We start from the raw sequence: 24,012 nt of genomic DNA, 5'->3' as shown, positions 1-24,012 counted from the left end.
AGAGGAACTAAAGCCAAAGCTGTCAGGGTAAATAAAACAAATAGAGAGAGAGAGGGAGAGTGGATGCGATGTAAAGGGATGTAGAGAGTAGTGTTGGAGCAGAGGAGACAGATTCTCAGAGGGCGCTGGTCCAGGAACAGCTCCGGGAATGAAACAGCCTAATCTTTCTTTCTCTGCCAGTTTACACGATGATTCTGAGGGAATGCTGATGACGCCTAATTAATTTACACACAAAGAGAGCTAGACTCCATTATTGTCAACACATTACCATCCTCGTATAGACAATGTTTGATTTGGCCAACACACAACATGACACAGAGCGAGGAGGGGTTTTATGATCGAGTCACACTTGAACTCTTTAATTGAATTTGAATTATCGTATACGAACACAGCATCTTTGCACTACTCACCACTGCACTATTATCTTATATTATCTTATTTAGCCTTGTACATATTAGTCTTTGCTTATTTGTTAATTTTTTGTGTTTATTGCTGATATTTATTATTATACCTTTGTACAAAGAGAGCACAGTTTACCAAAGTAAAATTCCTTGTGTGTTTAAGCATAACTGGCCAATAAAGCTGATTCTGATTCTGAACTCTTGTAGTTCATAAGACGAAGAAATGAATGAGCTGAAGTGACAAATTTGATGATAAAGCAGCAGTATGTAACTTTTCCACCCTAAAATAGATGCTTCAAAGTACAATAACTTTCAAAAGGAAGAATGACTTCTCTCCTACTCCACAAAAAAAAACCGATGGTAGCCTGATTTCATCATCATGTAGCTTAGTCAGCGGAGCGTTGCTTTAAGTTGCTAGCTCACACAGCAGCCTTCAGCAACAAAGCAGCCAGTTAGCCCATCTCTGTACTGTTTGATACGACGGCTGAGGCTAAGAGATGGAGAGGACTATGACAGATATAAAGAGAGAGTCAAATTACACAAGATGTGTGTTCGGTCCGTCTTTGTAGCAGATACATAAGACTTATATTTTTGCCGGATGTCGGAGCACGAAGCATCAATTTAGCACAGAAAAGAACAAGCGGGACAGGAAGTCAGACACCGAAAACAACATTAAGACATGTGGTTTATTTTCAGAATAAAATACTCCAGTTGGTGGTTCAGAACAATGACATTATCAGGATGGACTCGGTCTGCGAGTGGTTGCCATGGTTACCTTTTACACATTGGAATGATCTTGGCTAAACAGTAAGCTGCAAGTGCGGCTCGGAGCTGGCTTTGCTGATAAAGTCAGTATGTTGACATGCATAGATAAGCCGAGCTCAAGATATTTAAAATCAAAAACTTAAGATCTGAACTGGTTTTAAGAAGTCAAAATGTCTGCCTGTAGTCCTGAATCTCATAAACATATATTTGCTTAATGCACGTGCAGATATTTGTATTTATTACAAGACATTAAGACCTTGTTTTATTGCTTTTTGTATTTTGTAACACAACGTTTATCTGGACTCAAGACAAATACACTTAAGATAAGATTTTGAGTGTTTGTGCGGTGTGAGGAGACAAGCTGTTCACTTTTAAGTATCCTGTTTTAAAGCATGCTGAGGTTTTTTTATTGATTCGTCTTTGGGTTTGAATCTCCCCTGTGCTCGCCCTCATAAAAGATTGCTCTGTGACACATTTTAGCCAGAAAAGCGGAGCAATTACATAGAAAGCATCGGACGAGGACAGAGAAGTGTTTGAGATCCACTCTGAAACTCAGCGGACGAGTCACGCCTGGTGATATTTCTCTCCGTCTCCCCCCCTTGTGAGTGGGTGATCTCTCTGTTGAATTACCTCTCTCTGACCTTTCCTGGCATTAAGAAAGGGCACTTTCACACATAAATAGTGTATGCAGAAATCCTGCAGCCTCTTTATTACCAACAGAAGGAAACAGGCTTTATTAGCGACTGAATGCAAATGTTGGTCTGGCCTTTAAGTGTTCCTACCACCAAACAGCATCTGAATAGAACAGCAGATCCCAGGCTTCAGGTAAATATTCACCTGTAGCATGTTCAGCTGACTCAGAGGGTGTCGCTGCATATAAAGTCCTGTTTCTGTAACGCATATCATTTTATCACTCCATTACATGAAGAGGATAAATGAATGCACCTTTGTGGACTTAGAGGCCACACATCTGCCAACGCTGCGGTCTTAAGAAGGATTCAAACATCAGATTTGATTTGTGTCTGGGCGCGTAATAATAATAATAACTTTATTTCTATATCACCTAAACACAGGTTTACAAAGTGCTTTGACAAACAGCTAAAACAAGAACAAACTAAACCAAACACAGAAGAACATAAACAACAACAAGAACAAACAAATACTAAATACTAAAAATAATTCAATACAATTCAACAGAAAAGAACCCAAAGTGCACGATACCCAACAGACATATAGAACCCGACCATCACAAGAACCATCATAAGAACCATCATAAGAACCATCACAAGAACCATCACAAGAACCATCACAAGAACATCACAAGAACCATCATAAGAACCATCAAAAGAACCATCAAAAGAACCATCAAAAGAACCATCATAAGAACCATCAAAAGAACCATCATAAGAACCCAGGCAACACAAGAACCATCACAAGAACCATCATAAGAACCATCATAAGAACCATCACAAGAACCATCATAAGAACCATCACAAGAACCATCACAAGAACCATCACAAGAACCATCACAAGAACCATCATAAGAACCATCATAAGAACCCAGGCAACACAAGAACCATCACAAGAACCATCATAAGAACCATCATAAGAACCATCATAAGAACCATCACAAGAACCATCACAAGAACCATCATAAGAACCATCACAAGAACCATCACAAGAACCATCAGAAGAACCATCACAAGAACCATCACAAGAACCATCACAAGAACCATCACAAGAACCATCATAAGAACCATCACAAGAACCATCACAAGAACCATCACAAGAACATCACAAGAACCATCACAAGAACCATCATAAGAACCCAGGCAACACAAGAACCATCACAAGAACCATCATAAGAACCATCATAAGAACCATCACAAGAACCATCACAAGAACCATCATAAGAACCATCACAAGAACCATCATAAGAACCATCACAAGAACCATCACAAGAACCATCACAAGAACCATCATAAGAACCATCACAAGAACATCACAAGAACCATCAAAAGAACCATCAAAAGAACCATCATAAGAACCATCAAAAGAACCATCAAAAGAACCATCAAAAGAACCATCATAAGAACCATCATAAGAACCATCATAAGAACCCAGGCAACACAAGAACCATCACAAGAACCATCATAAGAACCATCATAAGAACCATCACAAGAACCATCACAAGAACCATCATAAGAACCATCACAAGAACCATCACAAGAACCATCAGAAGAACCATCACAAGAACCATCATAAGAACCATCATAAGAACCATCACAAGAACCATCACAAGAACCATCATAAGAACCATCACAAGAACCATCATAAGAACCATCATAAGAACCATCATAAGAACCATCATAAGAACCATCATGAGAACCCATGCAACACAAGAACCCAACAACACGAGCTGAGACCAAGAGGACCACAGATTTAAAAAGATGTAAAAAAAACTAAAAGAGAACAGCAATAAGAAGGTAAGAGTAGAAAAAGAAATAGAAACAAGTGAATCAATTATAAAAAAAAAACAATGTATGGAGGGTGTAGTCCTTCAAGCGGGCGGCCCAGGTTCGACTCTTCCCCGCAAGTCATTCCCCACTCTCTCTCTCTCTCTCTCTCTCTCTCTCTTCCAAAATGCCCAAAAAAAGATTTGATTTGTGTCGCATGATGTTACCAACAGGAAACTGTCATACACGACGTCAGCCGCCACACGTTTCATTAAAGCGGGGTTCACACTACGAGATGATCGAGATGATTTTGGGTCTGATTATCTGATGGTTCCAAAGATGATGTTGCCAGATGTTCCTGTGGTGTGAAGTGTGTTGAGAGTGAGTTTAACCTCCCCGATCCGCTCGGAAGACGATCTGGAGCGCCCCAAATTTGAAATAGTAGATATTAGTATTGTGTTATCAGAGAGATGATGTTGTGTGAGGGAGACGACCGAGGACGGCCGAGGATGCACTCTGGCTATTCCTTTCCACTTAAAAATACACAATCGGGGATTGACGTATCCATGGCAACGGCAGAAAACATGACGCATAAAGTTAACTAAAAGGTAACAGCTTGTTGATTTGTGGCAACAACAAAGTGTGTTTACACAACGTATCCTGTAAAAACATAAACCAACAATCCAACGGGCGAGGACAGGAGGTGTACAGCTGGCGTACACGAGCGCTCTGTACGACCCCGAGTCGAGACACAGCTAGAGTATCCATCAACAGGCTCAACGACCCTCTGCAGTCCGATTGTGTTATGGTCATGTTTTCTGTTTCTCATTTACTGATGGCAGGTTGGTAAAAAGCTGCTGCTGCTTTTAAAAAATGACCCACATTTATCTGTTTTGTCTCCATGAAAGCGATGCCAGCAGCAGCGATGCTCAGCTCGTTCAGCGCTATTAGAAAATGGTCACATTAAGCAGAGTGGTGGAGCTGTTGCACGAGGCGCAGGTTAATGTGTTCATGATTTAACCAAACCAGGAAGTGAACCTGCTGTATGACGTCTTTCTTAACGTCTCCTGTTGCTTAAAGAAAACGGAGTATCCGTGCAGCACTGACCCGTTTCTTCTTCTGAGCTGCACGGTACATGTGGATGTAGGAAGAGGGTCGTTGTTGGCGTCTCAGGAATAACAAAAACATCCACAGTTAGCAGGATGGACTCAAGTCAGCGAGTCGTTGCCATGGTTACTTCTTCTTTCTGCTTCTTGGCGGATTTGAAAACTAACTATGTGCATACTGCCCCCTGCTGTATCGGAGTGTGGACAAACAGAAGTGTACTCGAGTACTCGAGTACAGAACCATGTTACTGATGTGAACGCAGACCAGCGGGGGGAAATCGTGCTCGAGCACGGTAAAAAACACAATCGTGCCGAATGTGAAAAGCGACCTCCCTTCTTTTCTGTTTTTGTCAGTCAGTTTAGGGAGCAACATCAAACTTTGTCGCGAGCGTTTACCAGCTCCGCTCTCTCAGTTCAAAGGTGAGATAATAAAAAATTTGATGTGAGTTAAAGTCAAGTTATTTTTCACTCCTGAAAGCACCCCCCCCCCAATTCATCATTGTGTTAAGTGGCAGCTGATTGGCCTCCGCTCTGTAACCTCTGACACACACAATGGAAAAAGAAATCCCCATTCCTTTAAGCACTCAGGCGTCTTCCTTATCTCATCTAAGAGTGAGTGTGGGTTAACTGCAGATTAGCCGCGTTGTTGAACAGATTGGATTTGAACCCAGGATGTGTTGGAGTCTCTCTCCATGTTAATCCTGCTCTCTCTATCCCCGCTCCGGACGCCAAGAGAGAGCGAGCAGTTCATTCCTCTCTCGTTCTCTCCATCTATAACAGGCTGAGTTGTGACAATTCAATCTGTTCAGCGTCTTCCCGCATGAATTATGGATGAACCCTGCAACCTCTGAATGTGGAGGGGATTTACGCTTTATAACCGCTCCTGCTCGTATCACAGGCTCAATGAGGATCTGAAAGAGGTTTGGGGTAGGGGGGGGGATCAAGGTAATTCACAGCGCATCAAAGTGGTTGAAATGCCAGTATTAATATCCTGTGATGGTGGAGCACTGATTCACTCCTCTGTGCTGGAAGCCATTAAGCAGAGCTCATTCAGAGAGAGGGGGCCGGGCCGCGACTTCTCTGATAAGCAATTACTGAAGCATCATTCTGTCCCCGATGAACTGCCAGGTGAATCCTGCTCCCCCCAGGTGAAATAAGCAGAACGACTCCATCGAGACGCCTTAGAGTAACAACTGGAATACCAACACGTTCTTACCACTGGTTGTTAAATATTAACGCTTTGTCACCGCCTTTCATGTTGATTATGACAAAGCACGGGAACAACCAACTCAGGAAGTCAGGGGCAGCATGTCGGAAAGTTTCAGACATGCATGTGTCAAAAGAGGTCCAAGTTTTTAATGAAGGGGGGTGGGGGGTGTCTTATGATTGGGTACCAATCATCTGTGTGTTTTTTTTTTGTCGTTTGAATCTTTGAGATTTTGTAACCTGGTCACAGAGGTTTGTTTGTTTCTCTCGGTGAGACGTTCAGGTTCTCTCACAGGGAACTGGAAAAAACGACTTCCTGGAACTCGACGACTTGTTGACACACATGTTGACCCAAAGTTAGAAACACACTTTTATCTTTAATATCTTTGATATAAAAAGTAAATAAAGACCACTCCCTCGACTGGGATTGTGTGTGTAAATCAGATTAATAAAAAAGAGTCATTATGTTGAGACAACCTGAAATGTGTCTGAAGCTTCTTTGACTTTCTCTCCTTCTCCCTGATTGATAAACTTTTGCTTCACCGGCTCCACTTGGTGATTAACTTGGAAGTTATTCAGGAATTCTGAAGAGCAGGATTTTTTGAAGGAGCGATAAGTAACTCTTGCACCTAGTGTTTAAAATGGGTACTGCAGTTTAAATTCTAAACATCATAGAGAGCTGTCTCCTCCCCCCCCTCCTCTCTAGAGTGGATGCTCACTCAGGTCACCATGTGGTGGACTCTGAAGCTTCAGTGTTTATCCAGCTCTGCATGGGTCTGTAAACCTTTCTGTGTTCTAACCTCTCTCCATTTTTCAAAATCATCTCCAATATTGATCCTAGTTTGAGCACGTTTCTGCTCGTGGAGCTTATTAGAAACATGCAGAGGCTTTTTAGGTCGGGTACAATCACTTCTATCTGAACCACTTCTCTTGACCTCTTCCATCACTGCAACACCTGTTGACCTGATAACTGCTCTCATATCTGACAAACCGAGGGGCGTCCAAAACAGCCGTGTGGGGGGTTGCCTTGAAACCGCCTACCTTCTCTGGTCCAAACAAATCCAGAGCATTCAGGAGCAGAATCTAAAGTTAGAAGGAGGACATACTGGCTGCTGCATTGTTGTCAGAGAAGCCAGCACTTCAACATAGCATGTTTCCTTAATGATCAGAGAGTAAGATACCTTTATCATCTCACTCTCTACACAGCTCACTGAGTGGACCTTTTAGAACCACCTTACTCTTCTGACCTTGAGCACACGAGACAATATCAACACCTCTTTACACTGATGATGAGGCTTTGTGTTCATACACAGAAAGCTGTGACTTTACCTTGGAGCCAACAACAAATATTAAGGATTTTGCAAAGTGGGAGAATGGATGCTTTGTAAGTTACGGGGGCCCAATGAGGACAAAACATGACCATTCATGAAAAGTGATCAGGTATTTGGCAATAATGAAACCTAAAGGGTCAGAATGTTGAGAGCAGGACTGATAGGGACGTTACACAAAGTTAGAATAAAAAGAATAAGCCTTTCATTAGCTTTAAAACAAAACAATAAAGTTCTGCTTTCTGCAGCAGAGAGGGGACAGGAAGTGACTGTGCAGCTCGACAAAAAATTAGTTATAAATATGTTTGTGTGTGTGTGTGTGCACATGATTGTGTGTGCAGAATGTTTTTGCACCCGGAGTGTGCAGAGTGTGTGTGTTTGTTTGTGTGTGTGTGTGTGTGTGTGTGTGTGTGTGTGTGTGTGTGTGTGTGTGTGCGGAGTGCATCATTCTGAGAATTACTTTGACACCAGCTGAGCTCGAATGTTTCTGCATTTAGGAGCAATCACGCTGCAGCTTTAAAGTTCCAAACACTTCAGAGTGAAAACTGCAGACTGTTTGTGGTGGATTACTTTTATTACTGAGCTGTACGATGACGTCATCTTATAAAAGTCTAAAGACTTTAAGGATTAAAGCACACAGATTCTCCTTTGATACACATCAGATATATACATGTAGTCATGGCATTTTCATTTGTTCATATTTTGAATCTTGAGGTTTGTTTTTACTTTCTGGCTCATAATGTGAGTATGATAAATAACTAGGTTATTAGTTTTCGTTTGAATATGGCTTTTCCGATTTTCTGGGGTGCACTTGAACGTCACTTGTTTTACAGTTGATTGCAGCACGTTGCCATCTCGTTCACATTCTGTAAACAAACTCTTACCATTCAATATAAAGAGTGAATATCCGGACATAAAGTTGTGGACTGGTCCTTCTTAGGAGTAGAAGTCATCACAACAAGAGGAACCTGAGTTAAGAAAGACAAGAATAAGTTAGAACCATTTTCAAATCACAGGATTAATGTAACTCCAATTAAAACTCAAAGAACTGTATTTAAAAATGCACATGTTGTTCATAGTTGACTATTTCAAAATGTAACAACCCATGCTCTCTTCCCTTTCTTAAAATGGCTAACCTCTTTGTTTGTGATGTTGACGTCATGGGTGGGCCCATTAAGGTCAACACCAGTAATGAAAAACAAGATTGTGCGGATCCTCTTGCAAAGATAACCGCTCGTGTAAATCTTTTCATCTCTTTTTGAAAAACTGGAATCCGAAAATCTTAAGAGTCACATTATCCCCTGTTTTAAAGAGAAGTTGACTCAGTATGGTGTCTTTATCATTTACCGAAGAGAAGAAATGTGTCTTTGTCTTGGCAGATTCGTTTTTGAACTTCTACTTGAGGTTGTATCAGTCTTGAGAACCGAAAGAAACTTGTGATGTGTGTGAGGCGTTTTATTTTGAAAAGTCACAACCGGACATGGCGTCAGCTCGGGTATTTGAACGAGCTGGAGTGCAGTCTCTCTCCTCAGTCAGAGGGGAAAGTTGTCTCCGCTCAGAGGAGCAAGGGAGCCGGGGACCCGCTAGTTTCCACCGCCGCCGCCGCTTCCGCTGCTTCGTCTTCTTCTTCTCACGCTTTTCTCCCCCCGGAGAGATGAGGCGGAAAGAGAAGAGGCTGCTGCAGTTCGCCGGGCTGCTCATAGCGGCTCTTCTTTTCCTCCCTAACGTCGGGCTGTGGTCTTTGTACCGGGACCGAGTGTTCGACAACTCGCCCAGTAGCGTGGACGCTGCGGCCGGGATCCTCTCCGTGCAGGTAAGGGGGAAAAAAAACTGTGGATTCTCAGGGAGTCTCACCAAGGAACACATCGCGGATTTAAAACCCGACAGGAGCAGAAAATGATGTCAGACAAGAGGAGAATAAAATGTGTAAGAGCTGCAGAGTCAGGACCATGGAGAGCGCCCCGGTACGCTCCAGTCTGCTCCGGTTCAGCACCATGGACAGCGACGAGCACATTATTTCTTCTGCGAACCTCCAATCAGTGAGGATAGTTTAGTAAATATTTAACACCTATTTTTAATATCTCCTGGTTTCTTTGTCGAAAGAGTAAAATCAGATAATGAGATGATCAGCTGCTGCAGAGAGAGGCACGAGTTGCTTTCTGCTCTTCTGTTGTTTATCTTGCAGGTTAATGTGTTGCAGCAGGCGGGGCGTTTAATTCCAGTTTTATTCCGTCATAATGAGCAGTTTGTAGTTGGGTTTTATTTTGGTGATGACTGATGTGAAAGCCTTCATGGACTGGTTGCTGTAGTCGGCTACTGTCAGGCTACCACTGGTTCTGTGCAGAAACCAGTAAATGAAGTCATGAATAATGAGATGCATCAGAGAAGTCATGTGCATGGCTTATTCAAGAAAAACAACAAATCATATCATTCAGGAAGCTGCAGAATGCAAACCAATCAAAACATTTCTTGATGAATAGCTCGACCGCTCATCCTTCGGTTGACCAGAAAAGCACCACTAAGTCTGTGTCAGCCCAGGCTGAAAGACACTTTGCATCATTGTCACTACGATGGACAGCCTCCATGATGTGTCACAGGCGCTCCATTCAGAAAATACACGCTCTGAATAAACCACTAATAGACCAAATTGTACAATTAGTGTGCAGAGAGTGTGTGTAGGTTAAGATATGAATCATTGCAGAGGCAGTTTTAAAAAGAGGCAAAACACAAATATTTTAGATTTTCACAGTGACCACATGAAGAGGATCTTTTTTGGAACATTAGGCATCTGTTTTGAGTGTATGTGTGAGAAGAAAAAACATTTTTCCTCCCTAAATGTGACAAAGAGCTTCAACTTCTCAGGGGTTAAAAAACAGCCTCAGTAGTACTTTTTTTAAAAGTATGATCTATAAGTCAACGTGATGTCTTACTCCATCCAGCTCAGATCAACCGACACAAATATGACTAACAGCCGCAGCGTCGTTTTCTCTTATCGACGCCTGCATTGATTTCTGCTTCTCCCAGTTTCAGCCGAACGGACGAGAGAATGAGGAGATGAGAAATTGATCACGATGTCTCCTCCCGACTGACTCACCAGCTTCACGACTCGTAGTAATTATTCTCAGCATCTCTCGTTTTTGATCACGGCTCGATTGTTTGTGAGACTGTTCTTCAATCTTCACTGCCGCTGAGGAAACGACATTCTCAAGTTATTTTGAAGCTTCTTCTGCTTTACTTTCCAATTTGTGTTTCCCAGTACGGACCTGCCATGCAGTGTTATTTCTACTGCACATGTTCTACACTTTCATTCAGCATGTTTACAGAATCAAGACAGATTTTGTTTTTTAAGAAAAAGCAGAAGTTTTACGCTCCTCTGTAACTCTCCCCGAGGGGACGTCACCTCTCTGATGCTTTTGTGCAACAAATTGCAAATTTGAGAGAACATTTAGCACAGATTGCCTTCGAAATCTCTTAAGATTTCAACATCATCAAGGCTTCACATGTTATATATCTTAATCTCTGACTGGATTGGAGTCATAGGCTAAATATCCTGAGAGAGATGGAGTTAAAATTCAGATTATTTTCATTTAAATTCAAGTATTCCCAAAGTTGTTGAGAAAGAAACAGAAAGTAAAATGCGGTTCGATTTGACTCTGTTTGTTATTTTTAGATGTTTAGTGTAAACTTTAATGTCATCCCATTGGGATTTTTAAATGTCTCCTCTAACAGGACGGGTACTTCAGAGTCCCCGAGTGGAAGTTAAAGATACCAGATGGTTAATTGTGGTTTAATTGTTCTTTTCTGTCAAACTCTACTCCACCAGAGGAACATTTCTCCATCATGAGCTCTAAATTCCTCTCCTCCTCCCTGAGTGCAGATTGCTCGAGGTGTGCAGCAGAGAGAGAGAGGAGAGAGAGTAACAGGGTCGCATGTAACACAGGTGATATTGTTTCAAATGGTGGAAAAGGTTTGCCTGTGGTAGTGTAGAAGAGTAAATGCTCTTGAACAACCACACAGAGACTATGGCTTGTGAATCGAGGATCTGCTTATTTCTCTTGGAGCAGTTCTTTTATAGCATCCCAATCATCCCGTTATGGGCAATCGTCACACGGGGCAATTACAACATGTGTCCTATAGAAAGACCATGTCCTAGAAGTTTGTTGGACAGACAAACTGGTCTATTACCAGGAACGAGTGGCTGGGTATGTGTGTATCAGAACATGACTTTATGACCTGGCTAAATTCAGAGGTTAGATAACTATTTGTTTGTGCCTGTTGCTGTCCAGATTGTGTGTTTCTGTTATGATTCAACCTTTCAAACTACAACAGTAGCTAGCTTATGTCTTCAGCACGGTTTGCAGAGCAGGATGCTGTAAAAAGAACCTCAACATCTCCAAACTCCTGAAGCTGAGCAGCCTTTCTTGTCGCCGTTGATTTCTCCGTGCTTTGAGCGGGCAGGCTCAGCGTTTCCTTCAGTGTCTAATTATCGCTCTATTGTCCAGTACTCATTGCGTTCTCATGACCGCTTCAGAGGGATATACTTATGTTGAGTACTTATTGTTTTAGTTTGAAATGAACATGCTTTTTCTGTTTACATTTTTTTTTGCTTTAGGACTGTTTTCTGACCCCGGACCAGCAGACACTCAGACTGCTATACGGACTCGTACACATTGTGTGCTGTCTCTTCAGTCCATTTGATGTTCTCGTAACTCAAGTTTCTGCTATACTTTCCATCCACAGAGCACTTTGGTGGATGCAAGAGTGGGATTTATAGTTTTGACCGCTTCATGCTCTCCATCCCAAACGCTCAGACAGAAACTAGGAAAAAGGTCTTTTGGGTATTCTGCACCCTCAGCCTGGAATCTGTTGCAGAATGACATTAAACTCAAGGAGCTGGAGTCCTTCAAGGTTTTTAAATCAGAAATGAAAAAACTGGAACCAGAATCTACAGGATGCTGACTGCATGAACGACTGACTACCCAGATTTGATGCTCCTAGATAGTCCTCTTTGAATGCATATTGTAATGAACTGTCCTGCAACTGTAGCTTTAAAATCCGGACTTTAGAGCAGCAGGATGTTCTGAGGAGAACACTCATCATGTGTGACGTTAGTGCACCACGGTGTCACTAAGTCCTGATGCTCTCTTAGCAGGTACGTGCGGTCGGCTTGTGAGTCACCCTGACGTGGTCTGTCCCCAGGCGGCCCCTAACACTTGTCTTTTTTTTTTAATTTTTTTTTTTTAACACCAATCTTTACCGCAGTGCTGAAAACTGTCTGGCTGGATTTTTAAACTTTAAAAAAGACAAATTGGAACAATGGGCAAATGAGAAGAGAAGAAAACAAAGTGTGTGTTTGTGTGTTTTGAATTCTCCCTGTGGGCTGTTATGGCAGCACTGAAGTAGATAAAAATCAATACTCTTATCCCATTCAGCCTTTTCTCACATAAGTCTTGTTAGAGACTTTCACAGCGGATATTTTCTTCTTCCCCTTGTTGCCTTCTGTCTGCCTCGCTTTTCGACGACACGGTGCTTAAACCATCAGAAGAACAAGATCAGAGCGGATTAAAGACAAACAGAATGAGCTGCAGTCAGATTCAAACAAGAACTCCCAGGCTGATGCATCAGATAGAACAGAATATAAATGAAAAGCAGAATTACTAGCTAGTTAACTTCATTATTGAAACTTTATATTGTTGCCCTCCGAGCCGGTCAAAAGTTTTGCTCAAACTGCAAGACAGCTTCCTGCCTGCTCTCCCCGCTCTACTACCCAGATGTAAACGAGCACAGTGAACAGAAAGCATCTCATGGGAGCAGCGTGGTCAGACAGTATTTTGTTATAATGGAGATAAACTTGTATGGCGGCTGTCGGGTTAAACTGGCACAGCTCTCGACAAACTGGTACTGAACTGTGACCTCTGAGAACTGTTACACCCAAGCCCCCCAGGAAGTGCGCTGACCAGTGGAGCAAAGTTGACACGGTGGTGGAACCTGGTATTGCAGAGTCATGTGATGCTATTGGGGTCAAAAATACTTTCTCCAATAAGCTAACATCGAGAAAGAGACGTCTATAAATCAGCAGATACATTATTTTTTAAGGTGCATCAACTTCCTTTTTAAAATCATTAGGTCCTAAAAGTTGCAGAATGCAATTAAAGCCGAGCTGAACCCAGATTGGAGACACATGTCTGCGCTAAACTTGTGCATCCTCTATGGGTGCAGTAATGTACAAGATCTGGGAACTTTTACACGAGGAAGTCAGACTTTTTTTGTGCTTCATGCTCCACTGAGCAGCTTTCATAGGAGTGAACAGAGCACCGCCTCCAATGCTGTATCCATTCTACAAAACATCCAACGCTACACCCCTGGTCCAGTACATGTTTTGAGTCGTAATTTCGAAAATATACGATGATTAATGTAAGAGAAATGTGGACAAGTGAAAAGCGGGTTTTGCTCACTTGTATTTAAAAGCTGAAACCAGTGTGGCTGATTGCCTTCCAGCAGCACACTCACACCTGTATCTGTGCTCCTCCTGACCACTACTGACTGCTGTGTTAATATGGAGGTGCGATTTGTCTCTCCTCCTCTGCCCGGTTCAGACCCAGCCGAGCAGAGAGATGTGCAGCACAGAGGGGGTCTGAGAAGGAGACTGGGCGAAGCTGTGAAGGCCACATCTGTCCCAAAGTTTCCCCGTGTTGAATGAAGCTAAGCTCTAAAGCGACATGATGAGTCACCGGTCCGTGTCCTGAATTCCGCTGACGGAGAAAGCAAGAGAGGAGACTGCAGGGCTTCTTCTTGTTGCATGACATGAGAGTTTTATTTGTAGCTCTTCAACACAAACACTTCACAGTTCATACTGAGATCTCCAAATCAGAAATGCACCATGAATTAGAAATGTTATTATTTCTATTTTCATCATTATTAGTCCTTTATTTCAGCTTCGACAGCAGCGCCTGCATGTCGGTGCGGCCTCTAAGCGTGCAGCACCACGGCTCAGCTCTGTACGGCCACCCTCACCATGTTTTAGGGGAATGTCTTCTCCTCCCTCTCACATGATAATGAGGAGCTTATTTGAGCAGCTCAGATGAGTTTGGACAGGATCCAGTTCAGGCTGTGATTCCGGCAGTGCCAACACAGCTGTACATTACCAGTGAACCACAACCCGTTGCAAAGGGGGGGAGAGGGGGAGACTAATTGTAGTTAACATTCAGATTTAAGAATCATTATTTTGCTTTTGTGCTTCTTTGTTATGTTGAAAAGTAAAGAAACGATGTCCGCTAAAATTCAGAATTTGAGTCACATCGGTTTCTAAGATGAGTTGTGTTTTTGAGGGTCTGAAAAAAAGTCAAAAATAAGGTTTAAACTGTCTTCCTGTGTGATGATTTCCATCGTGTTCAGCAACGTCCACATCGGTCAGTAAGTGAGCAGCTGTGTGGCTCTTTCAGTACCAGATGTGTCCACCAGGGGGAGTTTGTAATCCTGCTAGCTGCCTGTACGCTAGTCGAGCTCTCAGCCTGTGCTTACGTTGATCGTTGTGAAGAACAGACCATCAGCGCTCGAGTCTCTCTGCTCGCATGTTGTCTTTAAATGAATAGAATAGAATAGAATGACTTTATTGATCCCAAACTGGGAAATTGTGGTGTTACAGCAGCAAGTTATCAAAGCAAATAAAACAATGTAAGAATAGACACATAAGCACTTAAAATAGAAAAAAATAAGAATAGGAAGAGATCTATACATCAAGAATTTAACTTAACATTCTTACTGGTTTAACAAAAAAAAAAAAACAGAAAAATTAAATACAACATTTATTCAGGCTTGTCAACTGAATGCAAAAATACTTGCTGGAGGTGAGAGATGTAAGTTTGCATAAACTGTGATGACAGTGGTAAATGTGTGTCAATGTGTAAATGAGGAGTCAAAGCAACCCTCCACAAGCTTTATTTACTGAACAGTAAACCAGCGTGTGATTTAGACGCACTATGACGACCTCATGATGGAGGAAAGATGTTAAAACGTGCTGCAGCTCGGGGGGCAGATGTCCTAGAGGTTGTTGTTGTACGGAGGCTATAGTTGTCCAAACGGCTGACCTGTTTGATTTGAATGCTGCACAGCGAAGCAGCCGGCTTGCCAAAGACTTTTAAAGAATTTTAAATGGTGTCCCGTCGTGTGCACAGATTGATAGTGGCGACTGCATTGCGATCATGATGACGCACGTCTGTGACAAAGCTTAGCGCCATGAAATAACCTCTCTCAGCATTTGATACTGGAATATGGATCCCACTGGTACATGAGGACCCAGTACACGTTTACCATGAGATAAGGTATTAAAAGTCTCTTTAAGTTTAACGTATTTAAACATTTAAAATAACAACCATGCATGGACTCGCCATCTCAAGGGGACAGGGGCCTTCTCTGGTGCCGCTCACTCACTCCCAAAAAACCAGAGACCACCCCCCCCATCACTCTCCATGTTCAAGAAATCCCTAAAAACTAAACTTTTCCACATCGCCTACAACCTCAAAAAGACTCTGTCCTCATCCTCCTTCTCTTAGACTTTCTCTGCTTTGTTTTGTTTTGTTGTTATTCTTTGTTAGGCTTCTTTGAGTATTTAGAAAAGTGATAAGTCTGATACACTATGGCTCCCAAAGACACACTCATTGATTTGCTGTAACAACGTTTTTGAGCCCGACCTTCATCAGGTCATCAGACGGCCTTCAGTAGAGTGACCTGAGGCTCTTTTCTCTGAGCTGTGTAACAAACAGGTTCAGGTGTTATTTATCAAACAACATCACAGCATCCTGTCGCTTCAGAGACGAGCAAATTAGACTTTAAAAATGGAAACATCCCTGCCCTCCTCCAGGAACCTGGACTCAGATTGTAGATGTGTGATTTGATTTTGTAGCGGAGGGCTGTCTGATAAAAATCTCTCTGACTGAAACTCCAAATCATTTCATGTTTTTAAAAAAGTACTTCAGATAATCACATAAACTCTTATTGTTCCAATAAAACAAGTGCTGACATGATCAGTGTTTTGGATGTTGCAGGAAGGAAAACAGACCCTCTCCTCACATGCACCCATGCAGCATCCTCTTTATAGCTCGGAGCGTTTTAACAGGCATTTATATTTGTGTCAGATTAAACTTCACTCGGCTGAAGCGGCTCGTGACAGGAATTAGATGACTTAATCCGCCTCCTCCCTCTCCTGCGTCCTGCAAAACAAAAAAGTTGAGTGGCAGGAACACGAGTTGAAACGCAGATATATTTGCACGGTTTCAACAAGTTTTTTAATAATAACCTTAAAGCTGTTCAGTCGCCTGTTAGCAGCTGATAGCACGGCTGGTGAAAAGCTCAAGGTGTGACTGTGTACACCTGTGCTGTTTGCCCTGCTTACTGAGTGTTAGTGAGGTGTTTATTTGTGTTTACTGTGTGTGTGTGTGTGTGTGTGTGTGTGTGTGTGTGTGTGTGTGTGTGTGTGTGTGTGTGTGTGTGCGCTCACTCAGATCTGAGCAGACTCTCAGAGTGCTGCAGAGACGGAGAGTAAAAGCGCTCTCCTCGGCCAAACTAAACACTGCAGACGCCTCGACACGACTCCTGTATGTGGTCGTTGAACATCTCAATCCAAAGTGATTGGGTACCAATCATCTGTGTGTGTTTTTTTTTTGTCGTTTGAATCTTTGAGATTTTGTAACCTGGTCACAGAGGTTTGTTTGTTTCTCTCGGTGAGACGTTCAGGTTCTCTCACAGGGAACTGGAAAAAACGACTTCCTGGAACTCAACGACTTGTTGACATACTGGCTGCTCAACAGACGGTCGTTTGTGCTGGAACTTGTGAATGAGATGTTTTTTTTAATGAGGTTTATTTACACAGAAAAGGGGCAAATGCATCCCCAAAGATCTCCACAAGAGCTCCTTTAAATATGTTCAACGCATTTAACCTTTTGAGTGTGTTTTGTGAATTAGTTGCGCCGCATAGCTGCTAAACCTGTTATTGGATCAGACCTGGGGTTTGAAATGCTCTTTAAAAGAGCTGCCACACTTGGACCTTCTCATGGTGCAGATTCAGAGCAGTTTGTGGGGAAAGAAACCCGTCATTGACATTGTAACTAAAATCAAAAAGGGAGCAGAAGCTTCAATCAGGTCTCATGTTGGTGTTTAAATTCTCTCTGGCCATGTCATGCAAACAGCATCACATTATGACATGTTCGTATCTCAGCAGAGAATCTGAGCCGGCAGGAGGTCGGTGGTCCTTTGCCTGCTCTCTCGCTCTCAGCGGGAACTCTGGATAATGACTCCCTTTTGGAGGATAATGGAGAGTGCAGTGGCTTGCAGAGCTGTTCTCTGATAGGGCAGGGGGGGGGGGGGGGGGTTCTGGAGTGCCTCGCTGCAGGAGACTGTGTGCCTGGGGGGGGTCTTCTGCCTCGAGCACATGTCTGGCTTAGGCAGGATGGAGAATGGACACCCAGGGCGATTAGCATCTGTATCATCAAAGGGCTGCGGTGCCCGGAAAAAAGAGGTTCTGCTTCTGTTGTGAGCTCTTTCCTGGAGTGTTGACTGTGCTGCTTGTGAGGCTTCACTGTAGTTTGACTACATTCAAAATTAAGGTTACATGTTCTTTTAACCTCTTCAGGTAGTCAACATCTGAAACAACAAAATCATTCAGATCAGAAGAAGAAGAAGAATCATTATTATGCTTATGTATTTCTTTGAAAAGTAAAAAAACAATGTCCGCTAAAATTCAGAATTTAAGTCACATCGGTTTCTAAGATGAGTTGTGTTTTTGAGGGTCTGAAAAAAAGTCAAAAATAAGGTTTAAACTGTCTTCCTGTGTGATGAGTTCCATCGAGTTCAGCAGCATCCACATTGGCCAGTAAGTGAGCAGCTGTGTGGCTCTTTCAGTACCATCGGTGTCCACCAGGGGGAGTTTGTAATGCTGCTAGCTACCTGTACGCTCCTCTTCAGGCAGTCAACCTCTGAAACAACAAAATCATCTTGCAAAACATGTAAAGCTGCTGGTTCAAATTGAATGCTCAGAGAAGCCTTTGCATGCTAATTCTGAAGTTAAATGGCTCACTTAGAGATCCTGCTTGAAGCCCCGCCCCCCAGCTGACCTGTGGTCCCTATCAGGCAGCTGTCTGACAGCTACTCCAGCATGTTTTGACTTGTTAACGGTCAGTCATGAAACTTTTTCATCTCTTCTTCTAGCCGGCGTCGAGCTGTCTGAGTCGAGGCCGGAGGGAGGTCAGTTAGTGCGCGCTGAAGTTTCTTGTTTCTTAGAAGAGGCAGCGAGGGATTTGTGAGCCCTCGGGCAACAGATTGACTTGTCTGTGAAGTGGCTGAGGGTGGAGTTGGAGGAGGGGAGGGATGAGGTGAAACAGAAAAAGAAAGGTAATTGTGTCTCGGGGGGGGGTTAAGGTGGATCCGTCTGATCTGACAGAACAGAGGAAGGGACATAAGAACAGAAATGCTTTCTCCTTCTCACAGTGCAGGAGGAGACGAAGTATTGACCCGAGGTGGTCTGACTCATCCTCCTCCTCAGAATGAATGGACAGCTCTGTTCTTATCAGACTCACTGCACTGCTGGTATTACAAGCTTCTCCTCCACACACAAAGAAAAAGCAAAGACCAGTAGATGTCCTCTGTCGCTCCTTGTTCCTGCCTCATTGTTGTTCAGCACTCCTCATCTGAACAAGAAGAACAAACTGGTGAAGCTGCTTTAAGACCGTTATGCAACCTTGCAGAAGTGCAACATTTTCTGAGTCATCATTACTTTATACTTCTGTCTGTTTGAGATAGAGCGCCACAGGCCTGAGTCCTAAAACCAGGAAGTAAGTTAGCATTTGAGCGCCATGGGGTCTAACGTCTAAAAGTCAACGGGGATTTTGAATGTGTTTGTGGTTAGACTCCTGAAATAAGGTCTGTGGTTAACACAAGCTGAAGAGATGTTGGTGTTCTGTTAGAGCACATAAACTACGTTAGGTAATACCTCCACTTGTGAAGTTTGAAGTTTTTACTCGTCTTTAAAAAGGCGGTTGCTAACAAGCGGCTAAATGTGACTACAGTGGTTGTCGGGGACTTTAAAGGTCATCACGCCGGACACAGAGGGCGGGAACTCTCTCACTAGTCGGAGATGTCTCCTGTAGGTTTAATCTTTAGGTTAAGGTGAATATTATGTTAGTAAACTATTTATTAAACTACGTGGATTAGTTTATCGGAGATCGTCTGAAGCATAACGCTAGTGACGTCACAATCATCCCACCGTGGTGTAGTTAGCTTTAGCATGACGTTAGCTTTTTACTTCTGTCAGCCACATTAACTCTTCAAACATCATAAAGATGGCGTTCATCTGTGAAGATTATCCTGCTGAACAAAACGCCTACGCTTCAGAAACGTGAGTTTAACACAGAGATTATTTATTAATGATCCAAAACCCAATGAAAACATCCCAGAGGAGGATTCTCTTTAGACGCCATGGAGATGCTACTTCAGGGTTGGCCTACAAAAATACGTCATATGGTTTGTTCTCTATTAACCTTAAAACACTTTTCTTCTGTCAGCAAAGGTTTTGTTTTCTAAACAATCCTCTGGAGCGAAAGCCGGCACTAGCTCTGTAAACACCAACCAACATTTGTGCTAGTTTCTGTGCAGCAGCACGCTCATCGTTAGATCAGATAGTTTGAAGGTTCTTAAGTTCTGATTGTGTGACACCATGAGTTAAACCGTTCCAGGCTCAGAGTGCAGAGTTGCTCTATTCATCATCATGGAACAAAAAGAGAAAACAAAAAGCAAGACAAACCCTCCTTACACAGAATATCTTGTCTTCTTTTCTAAGCAGCTGTTCCATCTATCCATGTACATCTATTCAGGTTTTAGATGAGCTACTTCATGAAGTTATATTTTTTACAATGCAAAAGAAAATGGGACTCAGTTTCCACTTCGTCCAACTCACACATTTCACAAAGTCTGTTTCCTTCTGGAATATTTTTGGATTTGGAAAATCTTGATTGTCCCCGAGGGGTAATCTGAGGTCAACAGAGGTCCATACAGTCAATACATCTATAAAAAAAACAGCACCATGACATAAATACATACGTATAAAACATAACTACCATGGATATCACCATGATGGACGTGAGTGAGATAAGGGACAAAAGACCAACAGTCCATAGTAAAAGTGTACAGGCAACAATGCATACAGCTTATTTAAAAACCCAACAGCTGATGGAATAAACGACCTCAGGATCGAGCAACTTCATTGGCCAGAGGGAGGATACCAGATCTTAATCTTAACTGAGCGACCGAGGATCTTTGGCTTCTAGATAAACAACACTTTACATATAACTCAGGCATAAAAAGCATCGTCATACTTGACAGAGAGCTTATCTTTCATGGAGTTAACGTTACAGCACAGATTAAAATACACGTCGTCTCCACCTCCTTTTTTCAGATATTTCTTCAACATCATACATGTTTGTGTTGCACCCTTGAAATGAACCGGTCAGAATTCGTCCATCTTCACTTTTAACAACTTTTATTAAAGAAATGTCCACAGCTTTACACAAGCTTTGTTTTCAGCCTACACACACCTCTGTCTTCTTCACTGCGCCTCCCTTAAAGGGCCAGTGTCTTAATCTTAAAAGGTTAAGATAAAACACATATATACTGTTTATAACTTTTTTCTTTTACTGATGATCTCAGAAATATAAATTAACTTAAATACTTCTGGGAATTAAATTAGTTTAACTAGACACACTGATATAAAAAAATGACAGAAAAAAATATAAAAATATGAAAAAGCATTTTTAGCATTTTACATTTGACTTGAGAAAGTGTCTCAGAGCAGTTTTGCTGATTAACAGCTTGAAAATGTGTGCAACATGATACTTAACATACAGAGAGCAATGCCTTTATCAAAGGTGACACAACAAACCTGTTGGCAACGACCAACATGGCAACCTGACAATCCCCCCTCTCGGGTTTTTCTTCTTTAGAAAAGTTTTAAAATGTGAAGGTACGAGCGAGTCCTCAGAGGTGTCTGACATTTTGTTCTGACTTCACTGTCACATGTCTCTAAGGAGATCTCTTTTCTCCCCGTGTGCAATAATACATCCGCTGCAGAATAAAAGCCTCAGCCACAAAAGAACGGCGAGGTGACTCTGTGCAGGAAAAGGTGACGCCTCAGAGGTTAGCGTGGCATTTCTCTTCAATGTGTTTTCACAGCGAGGACCTTTTCAAGCCTGTCAGGAGCGATGTGAAAGACATTTTTCAGGAGCTGGGTGGAGAAGGCATGTATAGAGCAAAGAAAGGGTTAATAAAAGAAGAAAGAGGTGAAATGCAAACAGATTTAATCACAATCTTAGACTTACTGTTTTACCTATAGTGATGCATTTAGCTAAGAGTTTTATGTTTTAACATCTATGTTCATTTCTTAATCTAAAGCCAACCATTTTTTTTTGCATGAGGCCGTTTTGGACGCCCCTCAGTTTGTCAGATATGAGAGCAGTTATCAGGTCAACAGGTGTTGCAGCGATGGAAGCGGTCAAGAGAAGTGGTTCAGATAGAAGTGATTGTACCCGACCTAAAAAGCCTCTGCATGTTTCTAATAAGCTCCACGAGCAGAAACGTGCTCAAACTAGGATCAATATTGGAGATGCTTTTGAAAAATGGAGAGAGGTTAGAACACAGAAAGGTTTACAGACCCATGCAGAGCTGGATAAACACTGAAGCTTCAGAGTCCAGAGAGGGGGGGGCGGGGGGGGGGGAGTCGGCTCTGTATGATGTTTTCATTTTGGACTTTTAAATTGAATTATTACAGAAGCTGAAGTTGGTTTGACTTTGACAGTTCAAGTTAGCATCTCAAATTCAGTCGACCTAACGGGGGATTTCTTGGCTTTTGCAGTCAGCCTCAAGCGGACACTCGAGGAACTGCTGTGTTTTTTTTTTTTTAAGGTTGCTGCTTGCCTCAAACCGTCTCTCTGGTTAGAGTTGCTCTAAGCTCATTTTGTTCAGTCTCTTTTTGGAGGACAGTTTTTGCCAATGGTCAGCTGGATTTGGAAAATGGAAGCCCTCTAACTCTCTCTGTCTGTGTCGCTAAAAACATCCAACACATTTTTGATTTTTGTGTGCCTTGTAACCATATTTCACTTTCATTTCAACACATGCCGTTGTGCTTCTGGACAGCAGGCAGTACACACACAAACAAAAATAACATCGTCAAAATGTCTTTCTTTAGCAAACTTCCTCTGAAGAGAAAAACAGGAGACTTTAATTAAACAGAAAAACTGTCTCCCCTCCCAGCCGTCTCTAAAGTGACACATGATCTCACACACATTACATACCCCGTCACCTGTCCTCTTGGACCAATCAGAGAGGAGCTCTGTTATCAGTGCCACATTGACTGCAGGTGTAATCAATCTCACTGTCCTTGAGTGAATCATGCTGCATTCATGTGGTGTCAGAAAAATTGGGAAAAATAGTTACCGAGTTGGAAAACGCACATTAACGCCGGAACAACAACTCTGAAACAACTCTGAAATACTGACAAGAATTAAGTGTCTGACTTGACGACTTGATCAACATGGCGGACAAAATATGTTTTGTTGATGTTAAGATACTTTTTATGAATTCACATATTGCACGTAAACATTTAGCTCAAATATAAAGCATGCGAACACACTGAAGTCGACGACTTATACTCGAGCACTGATTGAGCAAAGGAAGAAATACAAACCAAACTTTCAGTTCTTTCAGCACATTCAGTCTTCTTGAACTTCAAACAGAAAAACAAGTTGAATTCATGAATTAGTTTGAGTCATTTTAAAGTCATATGAACTGAAGATCTTTTTTTTTAAGATTATTTTTTTGGCTTTTATGGAGAGATAGGACAGCTTGAAGGACAACAGGCTCCACACAGGGGGCGCGCACACTAACCGCTGCACCACTGCACCACCAGCGTTCAGTTCATATATTTTTACATAAATACTGACTTATGAGTGAGAGGAAGTTGCAGCATTTATTACAATAATCTACATGTTAGCGGGGGAACAAGGATGCTTCAAAACACATACACACAAAGAAGTCGATAAAAAGACATCAGAGCGACTCTCGTCATGTTCGCGACGGATCCTTTGTGTAGAAAGGTCGATGAATGGTCCGTTAAAAGGCTTCCTGGATGTTGATCAGTGATCACTCATGCAGGTGATGTCGTCCCCGTCTCTCTGCCTCTGTGACATGAACGTTTTTCTCTGGATTAACTTTGACTTTTCATCCAGGCCTGTCGCTGATCGGACTCTGTGCTGTGTAATTAATGAATAACAGATTAGCAGCAGAAGATAAAACACAGGCTACACGGCGCCGTGGCGGAGCTCCTGTTGTGTCCCATTAGCTTGTTTACACTGCACCTTGAATATTGATGGAGTGGAAAAAAAAAAGCGCCCGGAGCAGAAATGTGTTTGTGGCAGCGTGACGCCTCGTCCCCGTGATAATGGACATCGGGAAGGTAGAGGCAGAGCGCACAGCGGGGAGGCGGAACAGCAGCACAAAGAAAAAAAGTAATGATGGCTGTATTCACTGTCCCAATATATAAACACTACACACTCCTTTATCACTACCTCACCTGTTTCCAGTTGAGTGTTGAGTAGCAGAGGAAGGAAGAGTCAGAGAACCGTGAGGGCTCATTAAACTGAAGCCGAGATGGAAGATAATCGATGAATTGAATAACTCCTGGAAATCTAAAATACCACATGAAACAAAA

The 24,012-nt window shown here is 42.4% G+C and overlaps 1 protein-coding gene across 1 annotated transcript in view; it reads left to right on the top strand.

Moving 5' to 3' along the window:
• The first annotated feature begins 8,727 nt into the window (after window positions 1-8,727).
• LOC109996436 (polypeptide N-acetylgalactosaminyltransferase 10) overlaps window positions 8,728-24,012 on the top strand; it is a 64,686-nt gene continuing 49,401 nt past the window's right edge. Inside the window, exon 1 of the mRNA XM_065963102.1 lies at window positions 8,728-9,075. Within this exon, the coding sequence (XP_065819174.1) occupies window positions 8,743-9,075 (333 nt within the window). The 5' untranslated portion in view covers window positions 8,728-8,742. The remainder of the gene's footprint in view (window positions 9,076-24,012) is intronic.

Source organism: Labrus bergylta, chromosome 14, assembly GCF_963930695.1.
Source record: "Labrus bergylta chromosome 14, fLabBer1.1, whole genome shotgun sequence".
Taxonomy (NCBI): Eukaryota; Metazoa; Chordata; class Actinopteri; order Labriformes; family Labridae; genus Labrus; species Labrus bergylta.
This window is presented reverse-complemented; position numbering and strand designations above follow the sequence as displayed.